The sequence below is a fragment of the Narcine bancroftii genome, chromosome 12 (assembly GCF_036971445.1).
Source record: "Narcine bancroftii isolate sNarBan1 chromosome 12, sNarBan1.hap1, whole genome shotgun sequence".
Taxonomy (NCBI): domain Eukaryota; kingdom Metazoa; phylum Chordata; class Chondrichthyes; order Torpediniformes; family Narcinidae; genus Narcine; species Narcine bancroftii.
The window spans coordinates 81,949,928-81,961,519 of NC_091480.1; the positions used below are offsets into that span (position 1 = coordinate 81,949,928).

General features: G+C 47.6%; 1 protein-coding gene across 1 annotated transcript; it reads right to left on the reverse strand.

Annotated features, from left to right (window-relative positions):
• Nucleotides 1-9,344: 9,344 nt before the first annotated feature.
• Nucleotides 9,345-10,865, reverse strand: LOC138747712 (telethonin-like). The gene is made up of 2 exons (XM_069907208.1): nt 10,644-10,865; nt 9,345-9,946 (listed from the first exon to the last, which is right to left on the reverse strand). The coding sequence occupies exons 1-2, from the start codon at nt 10,760-10,762 to the stop codon at nt 9,586-9,588; spliced, it is 480 nt and encodes a 159-aa protein (XP_069763309.1). The 5' UTR covers nt 10,763-10,865; the 3' UTR covers nt 9,345-9,585.
• Nucleotides 10,866-11,592: the final 727 nt, after the last annotated feature.

The following is an 11,592-nucleotide window of genomic DNA, read 5'->3' on the forward strand; positions in this document are numbered from 1 at the left end:
TATTTACTGGGAGGCCCAGTGGTGCATTAGGCCCTAGTTCAATTCTAACTTCTGATGCTGTCTGGGTGGAGTTTGCATGCTCACCCTCTGGCCATGTGGGTTCCTCTTGGTGCTCCAGCTTCCCAAAGACTTGCGGGTCAGTGGGCTAAATTAATTCTAGTGTAATGGAATGGAGAGGATTTTCGTAGATGTGTCCAAAGGAATAGGTTGTAGGGAAATGTGAGAGAAGGGGGATCAAAGGAATCACTATGAGAGCTCGATGGACTGAATGACCTCTTTCAGAATTTATTATCATGAACATGTCACAAAATTTGTTGTTTTACAGCAGGTGAAAAATTGCTATAAGTGACATTTCTGTAAAGATATAGAATTCAAACTGACTCATTTTTGAATGAGAATCTGTATCAATGTCGACATCATTAAGTGCTGCACCTTAGCCTCGGACTAACAACAGCAGTTAGAACCCTGAACCATCACTTACCCCAACCCCACAGCCCCCATCCTGATCGTGCTCCACTTGGACTCATCTCTGTTAGTCTTGACCTGAAGCACAGTCCCTGGAGCTGAAACAAACCCAGCGGTAAATCACAATCCCCACTGAGCCACTTCGCTCTGTCAATAAACACATGCTTCCAGAACATGATTAAGTGTCTGGCTACATTATCACTGGAAACTTGGACGGTGTCTGGAATGTTTTAATTATCCCAGCACCGATCCTTTGGCAGGGAGACTTTGTGTTGATGACATTATGCCAACATGTCTCTGGAACATTACATCCCCCCACATCTTGACACCTGATATCAGTGTCAGTTGCTGAATATCAGCCAGTGAGATTATCAGGGCAAATTCTCCCATTTCATTGCCGTGAAACCTCCTTCGTTGACCACTCTGGGCAGGTCGGCAACCACACTCCATTTTAACAGTGTATAATACATGGCTCACGATGGGCCCTTTTAAATCCAACAGGAGCAAGCCAGCTGTGGTCAGGTCTGAGGTCGCCAGTTCGGAGCTGTGCGGCCGTCACAGTTCAAGGGTTCCTTTTATTCTCACTTAATAATACATAAATATGTAATATCGAGAGAGTGGTTAATGAAGTCGGTCACCGCCGACAGAGCTCCTGCAAATTGTATTTATAAAGTACTATTTAACAGCAATCCAGAAAGTGTTCTGCCATCCTTTTGCAGTTGGCAATATGTGGAAGTAATGGGGCTGGATTTTGAAATGTTAAAATGCCTAAAAAGAAGGGTAAGTCATTATGCAGCAGTCCCTGAGACCTACCCCACAGAGTGAAGCCTCAGTCTCACCTGATCCTGTTTTACTGGGCAGACCAGGAAGAAAAGGTGACTGACTTTGAGTAGTTAAAGCTAGAGGTGCTGACTGCACTTCGTAAGGACATTGTAGAGATTATTAAAATGGAGATAAGAGCATACATGGGAAATCTGGAAGGCCTTATGTAAGGCCTACAGACTGTAAAATCTCAACTCACGGCTGTCCATAGACACCGGACTGAGAGAAACTTAAGATGCCGTTGGGGAGATAGAATGATCAACATCTGGGTGTACCGATGACATCTACTCCATGCAAAAGAAAATTAAAACTACCACTGCCCATATGATGAAGCTAGAAAATAGATGTGAGGATTTGGAGGTGAGCTCCTGGAGAAATACATCCGAAGGAACCAACAGCTCAAGTACAAACGCAGTATCAGCTTTATTAAAAGAGGCATTTGGCCTGAATAAAGAGCCACCAGAGTACCGGACACACAGCACCCTACAGCCAAAACCAGGGCCTCCCCGGGGGCCATAGTGGCCAGACTTCACTATTACAGTGATGGCATGGAAGTCCTACACCGTACCAGAGTCGCCGCAAGGTTATAACTGAAGGGGATGACTATCTCAGTTTTCCCCAATCTTACTGTGAAAGTGGCCAAGCCTGGGTGGCATTCAACAACGTCCGACAGGAATTTCATACCCTAGAGGGGGTCTGATATGAGTTAATCTACCCAACCCAACTACAGATCACTTACAGTAACGAAATGAAGGACCCTCTTGGCTGAAGAAGCAAGAATATATGTCAAGACGTTGAAAACAACTGATTAATGTGCGAGAAGGCAGTGCCACTTTTTGGGCATCGTTGTCATAATCTGCAGTTAACAAACCTGTTAAGGTGGAATTCCAGGATTTGTATAATACAATTATATAATAAATTTATACATGGGCTTATTGTGTTGAATGACGTAGAGCTGACCAAAGTGCTTTGCGATTGCCTGTAAATCTAATTCAGAATTCGGTTGTTTCTTTTCTACTTAAGATCACTCTCCAAGTCCTTGACATTTAGGGGCAAGGACATTTGTACCACGTGAATATAAAGTGTTGTCCCATGGCTTAGAATTAATATGGGAACGAGTGTGAGTGTGTATGCTGTTTTGTTTGTGTAGGGGAGGGTGTGGTTTGGGGGGACCACCTTGGCTCTTAAAATCTAAATGTATAATCCAATGAATCCAAGCACTCCTGGTGGGGAGATGCCTGTCAGATTTCTCAGTTGGAATATCAGAAGAATGGAAAGCCCTATCAAAAAATCAAAGATTTTCTCCTATCTGAACCGGTTAAAGCCTGACATAGTATTTTTGCAGGAGACTCACGTTTGCATTAAAGACAACTTAAGTCTACGAGGTCCATGGGTAAGTCAGGTTTTTAATTCCAGTTTCAACTCTAAATCATGAGGGGTATAGCTATCTTAATAAATAAAACCATCCATGTGATAGCAGACAGAAATGGTCGATATATCACAGTGGCAGGTAAATGTTTGCAGAAACAGGTGCTACTGCTCAATGTTTCTGCACCCAACTTCGCTGACGTCCCATTTGCTGACACGCTATTAATAGGCTCCCCTCGTTAGATACCCACATGGGTAATTTTTTGGCAAGGGTTTAAATTGTGTTATGTATCTGGTACGAGACCAATCTAACCCCTGCAGCCCTTCCCAATCTACCACGGCCAGGTCTTTTTCCGACTTTATGTTACTTTATGACTTTAAGGTTGATTGACCCATGGAGATTTTTAAATCCCTCAATTAAAACATTTTCTTTCTTTTCCAAAGTTCACAATTCATACTGTAGGTTAGATTATTTCTTTTTGGATGGCTCTCTCGATCCATGCATAGACTTCTCGGATTATTCCAGTATTTTGATCTCCAATCACGCACCATCATTATTATTAGACCTTAACTACCCAATCATCCTGTTAACCCACTGCACTGAAGACTTATTTCTCTTCTTCTGGCAGATGAAAAATTTTGGAAACATATATCAGACCCTATCAGTGATTTCCTCTCTCATAATCAAAATGAGTCACTTCCTATTCCCTACTCTGGGAGTCATTTGTGTTATTTTAGGGGTCAACTAATTTATACTCAACCTCATTAAATAAAGAAATGCACTGCCAGGATCAGCTATTAGTGAAATGGGTCAACTTTACACAGTTTGTCCATCCCCAGAATTATACAAGCAGTGACTTGATTTACAAGTGGAATTTGATCTTATCTCAACTACATAGAAAGAGAGCAGCTATTATGAACACAGGGAAAAGGCAAACTGCCTATTGGCCCACCGACTGAAACGTCAGGCGGCATCGAGGTTGATACCCCAAATTAGAGACTCCTCCGAAAACATAACATCTGATCCTACAGAAATTAATGCTGCCTTTAAATCTTTCTGCTCATCACTCTACAAATCCAAATACACTTCGGATAACACCAAAAAGAACCAGTTTCTTAACAATCTTACAACTCATGTCATTGACCCCAACCCTGGTTAAGGAACTGGATGCCTCACTCACTTTGGATGCAATTACACTATCGATTAAAGCATGCGATTACACTATCGATTAAATCCAATGGAGTTTTATAAAAAGTTTAACGATAAATTAGCTCCATTATTATTGTCAGTGTTTAAAGAAGCTCTGGAGCGAGGAGTTTTACCAACTACTCCCCAAGCATCCATAATTTTCCTTCTGAAGAAGGACAAGCATCTCACATCATGTGGCTCCTATAGCTCGTTATCTCTGCTTAATGTTGATGTCAAAGTATTAGCGACTGGAAGGACTATAACCAAGTATCAGATCCAAGAGCAGAACTGTTTCATAAAACGATGTCACTCTTCATTTAACATCTGTACTCTCTTCAACTTTATTTACTCTAAGCACTTGACAAAGTGTCTGGAAGTTGTAATTTCATTAGCTGTTGAAAAAGTTTTTGATAGGATAGACTGGAAGTATTTTTTGCAGTATTAAATAAATTTGTATTTGGTAACAAGTTTATCTCCTGGATTTGCCTTCAACGCAACACTCACTCTGATTATTTAGCGTAGCTGACAAGGGTGTCCCCTATCTCCTCGTATTTTTGCAATTGCATTCAATTCATTATCAATTATGCTACAGTCTTCCCATACCTTTAAAGGCATTTATGGCAAAATGAACTGGGAAATTAGTTTCATTATGATTTGCTGCTGTTTGTAACAGACCTGCAGAGAAGCGCTCCCTCTGTTCTATTCATTCTGGAGGAGTTGAGTTCTTCAGATTATGAATTAAAGCTTCAAATGAGTGAGTGTTACCTCGTCAATGGAGCAGCTCTGCAACTTAATCAGATTATCAGGCCTTCCTTTTCGGTTTAGTCAGACAGGTGTCAAGTACCTAGGTGTAAACATCACATGACCATTCTCCAATCTCCCAATAAAAAATTTTACTTATTGACTAGTAGAAATCAGCTTTTCAGAGATGGAGTAATTTGCCCATTTCACTAATGGGCAGAATAAATGTAGTCAAAATTAATATATCACCAAGATTTCTTTACTTGTTTAAAACTATTCCTTTATTTCTTCCAAAATATTTTTTCACCTCTCTGGATAAAATAATTTTCTAATTTATTTGGATCTGGAAATCTCCAAGGGTTCGAAAAGCATTATTGCAAAACTAAGGTTAGTGAAGGGCCCGCTCTTCCCAATTTCCGATTCTACTACTGGGCAGCACATTTACATCCGCTAAATTACTGGGTGCATCCCCTGAATTCTCCTGGTGTAAACTGGAAGAGTCTTTTTGTAAATTGTCGTCTTTAGCCACCATATCTTCTTCATTGCCCACTAAACCCTCTAACCACATTTGACAACCCAGTGCTGCTCAATACAGTAAAAATTTGGTACTTTAAGTGGGCAGTGGCATCTGTTCAGGGTCCCTTAAATAACAATGAAGTATTTTCACTTTCAGTCACTGATCCCTTTTTTTAATACATGGCCAACTAAAGGCATCAAATGTCTTCAAGATCTTTATGTATTTAGCAGCTTCATCTTTCTGTCACACACATACAGCTCACCTGCATCACACTTTTTTCGCTGCTTTCAGATTCGTCATTTTATTTCGAAGTCTTCTCCCAAACTTCCCTCAGTTACCTGCCAAGCAACCCTGGGAAGGTCTAGCATCGGCTAATCCAGAAGTGAGAGGGACAGTTTCAGAAACGTATAGCTCTATTCTGTCACTTAAAAGTCATTCACTTTCCAAAATAAAGGCAGAACGGGAGCAAGAATTGGAAATGGAAATTGAGGAGACACCGTGTGAGGCTATTGAGAGAATTCGTTCTACCACTTCCTGCGCTCGCCTGGGACGTATTCAGTTCAAGGTGTTGCACAGGGTTCACGTTTCTAAATCCAGATATCCTGAAATAGAGGACAAATGCAATGGGTGTAATGACTCCCCTTTCCACTCCAGTCACATGTTTTATCAGTGCCCAAAATACAAGGGTTCTGGAGTGGAATTTTTAGCACACTATCCAAAATATTTAAAATCAAGTTGCAACCCTGTCGGTTGACTGGAATATTTGGAATCTCCAACAACTCCCTAAATTCCCTGCAGAAAGACGCGATAGCATTTACATCCCTATTAGCCAAGCGCCTAATCATGCTACACTGGAAGTCTGACGGGGGTCCTTCTACTACACAATGGATTAAGGATATCTTTATTAAACTGGAGAAAATCAAATACACATTAAGAAGGGCCACAGGGAAAATGTGCCTATAAATGGAAACCCTTTATGCATTATTTCTCTGAATTGAATGTTGTCGGAGTAAAAGACGAACTGTGGGATGGTTGTACCGGTATAATCGATTATACACCAATAATACTGATAGCAAAGACTCCAAAGTGGTCAGGGAGTGGGGAGTCCGGGCTTGTATCAGAGTATATGTGGACATTTGTGTGTCGGTTTTTCTATTAAAAAAACAGGAGCACAGTGTACATCTGTATAATGTGGACCAAGTAGTTTTTGATGCTCGATAAATATATTTTGGGGAAAAAATAGATAGATGGAAATGTAACATTAATGATGTAACATTAATGATGTACTTCAACTTTTATTCACCATAAGGGTGCAGTGATGGAGTGGAGGAGAAATGAGGACAACATACTCCACCATCACTCCTCCATCGAAGAGGAATGGGACCAGAGATCCTGTCCTTGAAATGGTAGGGGGCAGGGGTCACTGAACTCCATCTCTCACACCTAGGAGGACTAGATAAGTAGTCTGCATGGTGGGTGTAGCAGTTAGTGTAATGACTTTACAGTGCCAGCAATCAGGACCGAACTGGGGTCCAAATCCTGCGCTCTGTTGGGAGTTTATATGTTCTCCCTATGTCTATGTGGGTTTTCTCCAGGGGCCAAAATGGCCTGTTACCGTGCTGTAAAACTAAGAGCAGGAGTCAGCCAACAGGCCCATTGAGTCTGCTCCACCAATCAATCAGATCATGGCTGATCTGATGATCGGCTCATCTCCACCTATCTGCCTTTTCTCCAAATCCCTTAATTTCCCTTCTGTGTAAAAATCTATCCAACCTTAAATATATTTACTGAGGCTGCCTCCACTGTTCCAAGGGGCAGAGAATTCCACAGATTTACCATCCTCTGGGAAAACCAGTTCCTCCTCATCTCTGACCTAAATCTATTACCCTGGATCTTGAGGCTATATCCCCTAGTTCTGGTCTCCCTCACCGATGCCTACCTCTATCTAATCCTTGCCTTTCATAATTATATATGTTTCTTTAAGATCCCCTCTTATTCTCCTAAATTCCAGCCAGTTCAGTCCCAGGTGATTCAATCACTCCTCATAGGCCAACCCCCTCATCTCTGGGATCAACCTGGTGAATTTCCTCTGCACCACCTCCAAAGCCAGTCTATCCTTCCTCCAGTGCGGAGACCAGAACTACATGCAGTGCTCCAGCTGCGGCCTCACCAGGACCTCCCTGCTCCTAAATTCCATCACTTTCACCTGCAAACCAACCTTTGGCAGTCCCAACACCTTCTCCACAGCAGCATGCCATTTAAATAATACTCTCATCTTCCAGTTTCCCTTCCAAATGGGAAAACCTCACATTTACCAACATTGTACTCCATCTGCCAGACCCTTGCCCACTCAGTTTATCTCTCTGCAGACTCTCAATATCCTCCGCACACTGTGCTTTTCCATCTGTCATTTGCAATGGCAGGAGGGGTGGGGTTCACAGAGCTCCATCTCACACGCCAGGGTCCTCTCTTCGAGGGAACAGCAGTGCTTACCATTCCCTCACCTCCCACGCCTTCAGCCAGTCGTCGACCCTCTCTGCACTGCAGCAAGCAAACGAGTTGGCCACACCTCTGCTGAAGGCACGGTGCCTGCCGGAATGACGGAGGTGAGTGAGTGCGCTCATGGGTGCCCAGACAACGCTGGAAGGTCTCCACTCTCTGCCAATGCCCATACCCCCTTCTCCTGCAGGTTCCAGACCGGGAGAATCGCGGTCAGAGAGTGGTAGGGTAAAATATGGGGGGGGGGGGGGCGTGGCTCGGCCCGAGACGACGGTCTGGGAGGGTAGCAGCGTCCACAGCGCTGCCCCGACCCTGCTCGCCCCAAAGGAGTGAATTCCTTGGAGCAAGCGGCATGAGTGTTCTGGTCCCGTCCCAAGCGGTCTCCGATTCCATCCCCGGCCTCGCTAACTGGCTCCAAGGTCAGGACAAGGACTCCCACCCCCCGTCAGAGATATTGTCATGGAAAGGCTGGGGGAACCGAGGCAGGCGCCGGGGTGAAGCATCGGCCAGAACAGGGAAGGGCCAGAGTGGGAACGATAACTGGTTGTGAACCAAACGTTCAAGGTGGCGAGACCGTTTATTCGTATTCCCGACATAGAAAGGCTATTCAGCCCATTGAATCCGTGCTGGCGTTCGGGCCGTAACCATGTCCCACTCACCTTCTATACCTCAGCCGTTATTCTCGTCATTCTGGAGCCAAATCTCAGCGGCAGAACAGCAGAGGAGAGCGTGCAAACTCCACACAGGCAGCACTCGTTCAAATTCGTAGGCGTTCGCTGACTTGCTACAGACAGAGGGTCAGTGATGGTCGCCGCCAGCGCCCTCCGAACACAGCTCCTCGCTCGGGGGAATTGGGGGCGAGAGACAGGAAGGGTGGGTGACGGATTATACACAAATGTTGTCTGCCGGCGGAATGGTGAGGAGTTTGCGGCGCAGCGGTGATTCCACTGTAGATGCTCGGGCCGAAGGCGATTGACCGAGGAACCAGGGACACGGGCCGTTTCTTGGACAGGAGGCGCGAGTTGTGCTGCCCGGCCGCGGTTCCTGGAAGGGGGAGGAGGTTAGATCTGGGCCGAAGGTAGCACGAGAGAGCCGGCGGTGGGAATGCAACTGGCAGAGCGAATGACCACCATCATATTCTCGCTTGCCTTTCCCACCAGTAATACAAACATTACCAACACAGTATAGGCCTTCGATGTGCCGACTTCTATATAAAACGAAACCCTCTCTTTTTCATCCATTTCCCTATATGAGGGTCTCTTAAACGCCCCAATGTCCCAGCCTGCACCATCACCACCACCCCATTAAGGCATTCGATGCACCCACAAAACTCTGTTTAAAAACAACCTTGCCCAAAATTTCCTTCACTTTGCATTTTTGCACTTTATTGATTCTTTCCCTCTCTGTATTGCACAGTTTCTATTCCTTTATTTGTTTACATGTTCACGCCGTGTACAGATTGGTTTTTTTGCACGACCAATAAGGGGTAATTCTGTCGGGCCCCCAGGAACAAGAATCTCAGGGTTATATGTGATGTGTGTGTATCGGAAATGTCCCCTGATGTTTTCTGCTCCTGGCCTGGGGGGCGGGGAGGGGGAAAGGTGCTGGTTGTCTGCCTTATCTGTGTCTCGTCATCACGTCGACAAAGACGTGAAACATTGACGGCTTCGCCCTCGTTCGCTGCTGCCCGACCCACTGTGTGTTCCCAGCGTTTTCTGCGAATATTCACGGGACAAGGTACCATCCAAATTCACTAAAATTTATTAGAAATGAAACACGTGCGCACAACTGATTACAAAAATAAATCATGGATAATCTACTTAAATAAACTCAAATTCACATTGCCCCTTACATCCCAAAGCCAGTTAGATACACCTGCAGTTTCTTCCCACAAATCCGCCTCCACCGCCAACCAACATCCCGCCGCTCTTTCGACCACAAACCCAGTCCTTGCAAACGTTCTCCTGGGGCACGTCCCGGCCGCTCAGCCCCTCTGAGCCTCCTGGGACATGGATCTGGACAGGGACCTCTCCGGCTTCTTTCCGCCCATGTTGAGCGGCTGCATGAGGGGTGGCAGGTCCTTGGTGATGGCCGAGATGTCTCTCTTGTCGGGGCACACTCCGGCCGGACTCGGCGCCCGCTCCAGCTCGGGCTCGGACCGCTCCGCCGCATCCCTGACCTTCCTGGGGCTAAAGATGGCGAGGGGCAAGTGGTATTCGTTCAGCTCCCGCCCGAGGAGACCCATCCTCATCCGCTGGTCCGGGCCTCGCTGCACCAGGAAGCTGATCCTCTGCCTCCTGTTGTAGCTCTCCCGCCGAGAGTCATTCACCTCGCTCAGCGCGCACCTGGGGCAAGGAGAGGAGATCAGCGCCGGGGCGACAGTTCACCTACCGGACGTGAAATGTTTCCCTCCCTCTCCATCTACTGTGCTCCTCTTCCTGTCCGCTCCGCTTTTTCCCCCCTCTTTCTCCATTTTCCTTCTCCCACTCTCCATCCACTCCCCTTTCTCTCCTCCCCATCACCCTCTCCTTTTCATTTCTCCCTCCTTCCCTCTCTCCAACTTTCTCCCTCCCGTGTCTCTCTTTTCCTTTCCTTTCTTTCTGTCTCCTAATTCTATCTCCTTCCCTCTCTCCCGCTCTCCTCTCCCCCTCCCCATCTCTCCCCTCCCCATCTCTCCCCTTCTCTCTCTCCCCCTTCTCTCTCTCCCCCTTCTCTCTCTCCCCCTTCTCTCTCTCCCCCTTCTCTCTCTCCCCCTTCTCTCTCTCCCCCTTCTCTCTCTCCCCCTTCTCTCTCTCCCCCTTCTCTCTCTCCCCCCTTCTCTCTCTCCCCCCTTCTCTCTCCCCCTTCTCTCTCCCCCTTCTCTCTCCCCCTCTCCCCTTCTCTCTCTCCCCCTCTCCCCTTCTCTCTCTCCCCTCTCTCTCCCTTCCCCCCTCTCTCTCTCCCCCCCTTTCTCTCCCTCTCCTCCTCCCCATCTCTCTCTCCCTCTCTCTCTCGGTCGCTCCCCCGTCTGTCTTTCCCCTCACTGTTTTGGGGTGAACTCACCGATCTTGCTGCTGTGTCCTCAGGATCAAGTCCTCCCACTCTGCCGAGTAAAACTCTCTCCTCCGCACGTCCTCCTCGCTTACGGAGGCGGAGAGGGTGGCTTCAGGTGACAGTTTCATCCTTCGTGTGCGGTACTGCCGTGCGCTCGGGGTCGGTGACCGTGTGTCTGAGCGCCGGCGGTGGCGGCTCCTTTATGTAGCGCCGCAGCCTCTATTTTCGGCCTGTGTTATCACCGATAAAACCCACTGACAACTCCCATTGGAATTGGTGACGAATCCGACACATTCCGGCCGTCAGCGGCGGATCCTTGGCACCGGCTGGGCACAGATAGGGGTGCCACGAGAGCACCGAGGGAGCGCCGCGTCGGCAGAGGGAACGCCTGACCGCAGAGGGGCAGGGCCGCTGGAACGCCGAGCCAGGGGAGGGGCGACACTCGGGGAGCGCCTCTGAGGAAGCGCTGGGCTGGGGGAGAGGCGACACTGGGGGAGCGTCTGGCTGAGGGAGCGCCGCGCTGGCAGAGGGGCAGAGCCGCTGGGACGCCGAGTCAGAGGAGGGGTGACACAGGGGGGAGTGCCTGGCTGAGGGAGCAACGAGGTAGCAGAGGGCGCGCCGACAGGGAAGCAGTGCCAAGGTGCAGGAGCTCTGGGGAGCATCGCCCTGTTGGAGGGGCAGCGCGAGGGAGCGCCGCATTGGGGTAGGGGACCTCTGTGGGAACGGCATCGTCGAAGGTAAGCAATACTGAGGGAGCGTCGCATTGCTGGGAGGGCAGCGGTGAGAGAGCGTCGCGCATTAGCAGGGCTATGTTATTGGAAGGTGTGGCAACTTGGGGTTATGGCACAGAACACAGGGCTGGATTGAAGAGTGGAACTAGGGGGGTCAGACTTTAATGACCCGCAGGAAGGGGCAGGTGTGATTTGTCCTGGCTGCTGATGGCATAACAATAACCACA

Bases quoted from the DNA above. Each gene is read 5' to 3' on its own strand.
- LOC138747712 (XM_069907208.1), bottom strand. From the start codon at position 10,762: ATGAAACTGTCACCTGAAGCCACCCTCTCCGCCTCCGTAAGCGAGGAG. The intron at 9,947-10,643 runs GTGAGTTCACCC...TCCTTGCCCCAG, and splicing joins AGGACACAGCAGCAAGATCG to GTGCGCGCTGAGCGAGGTGA.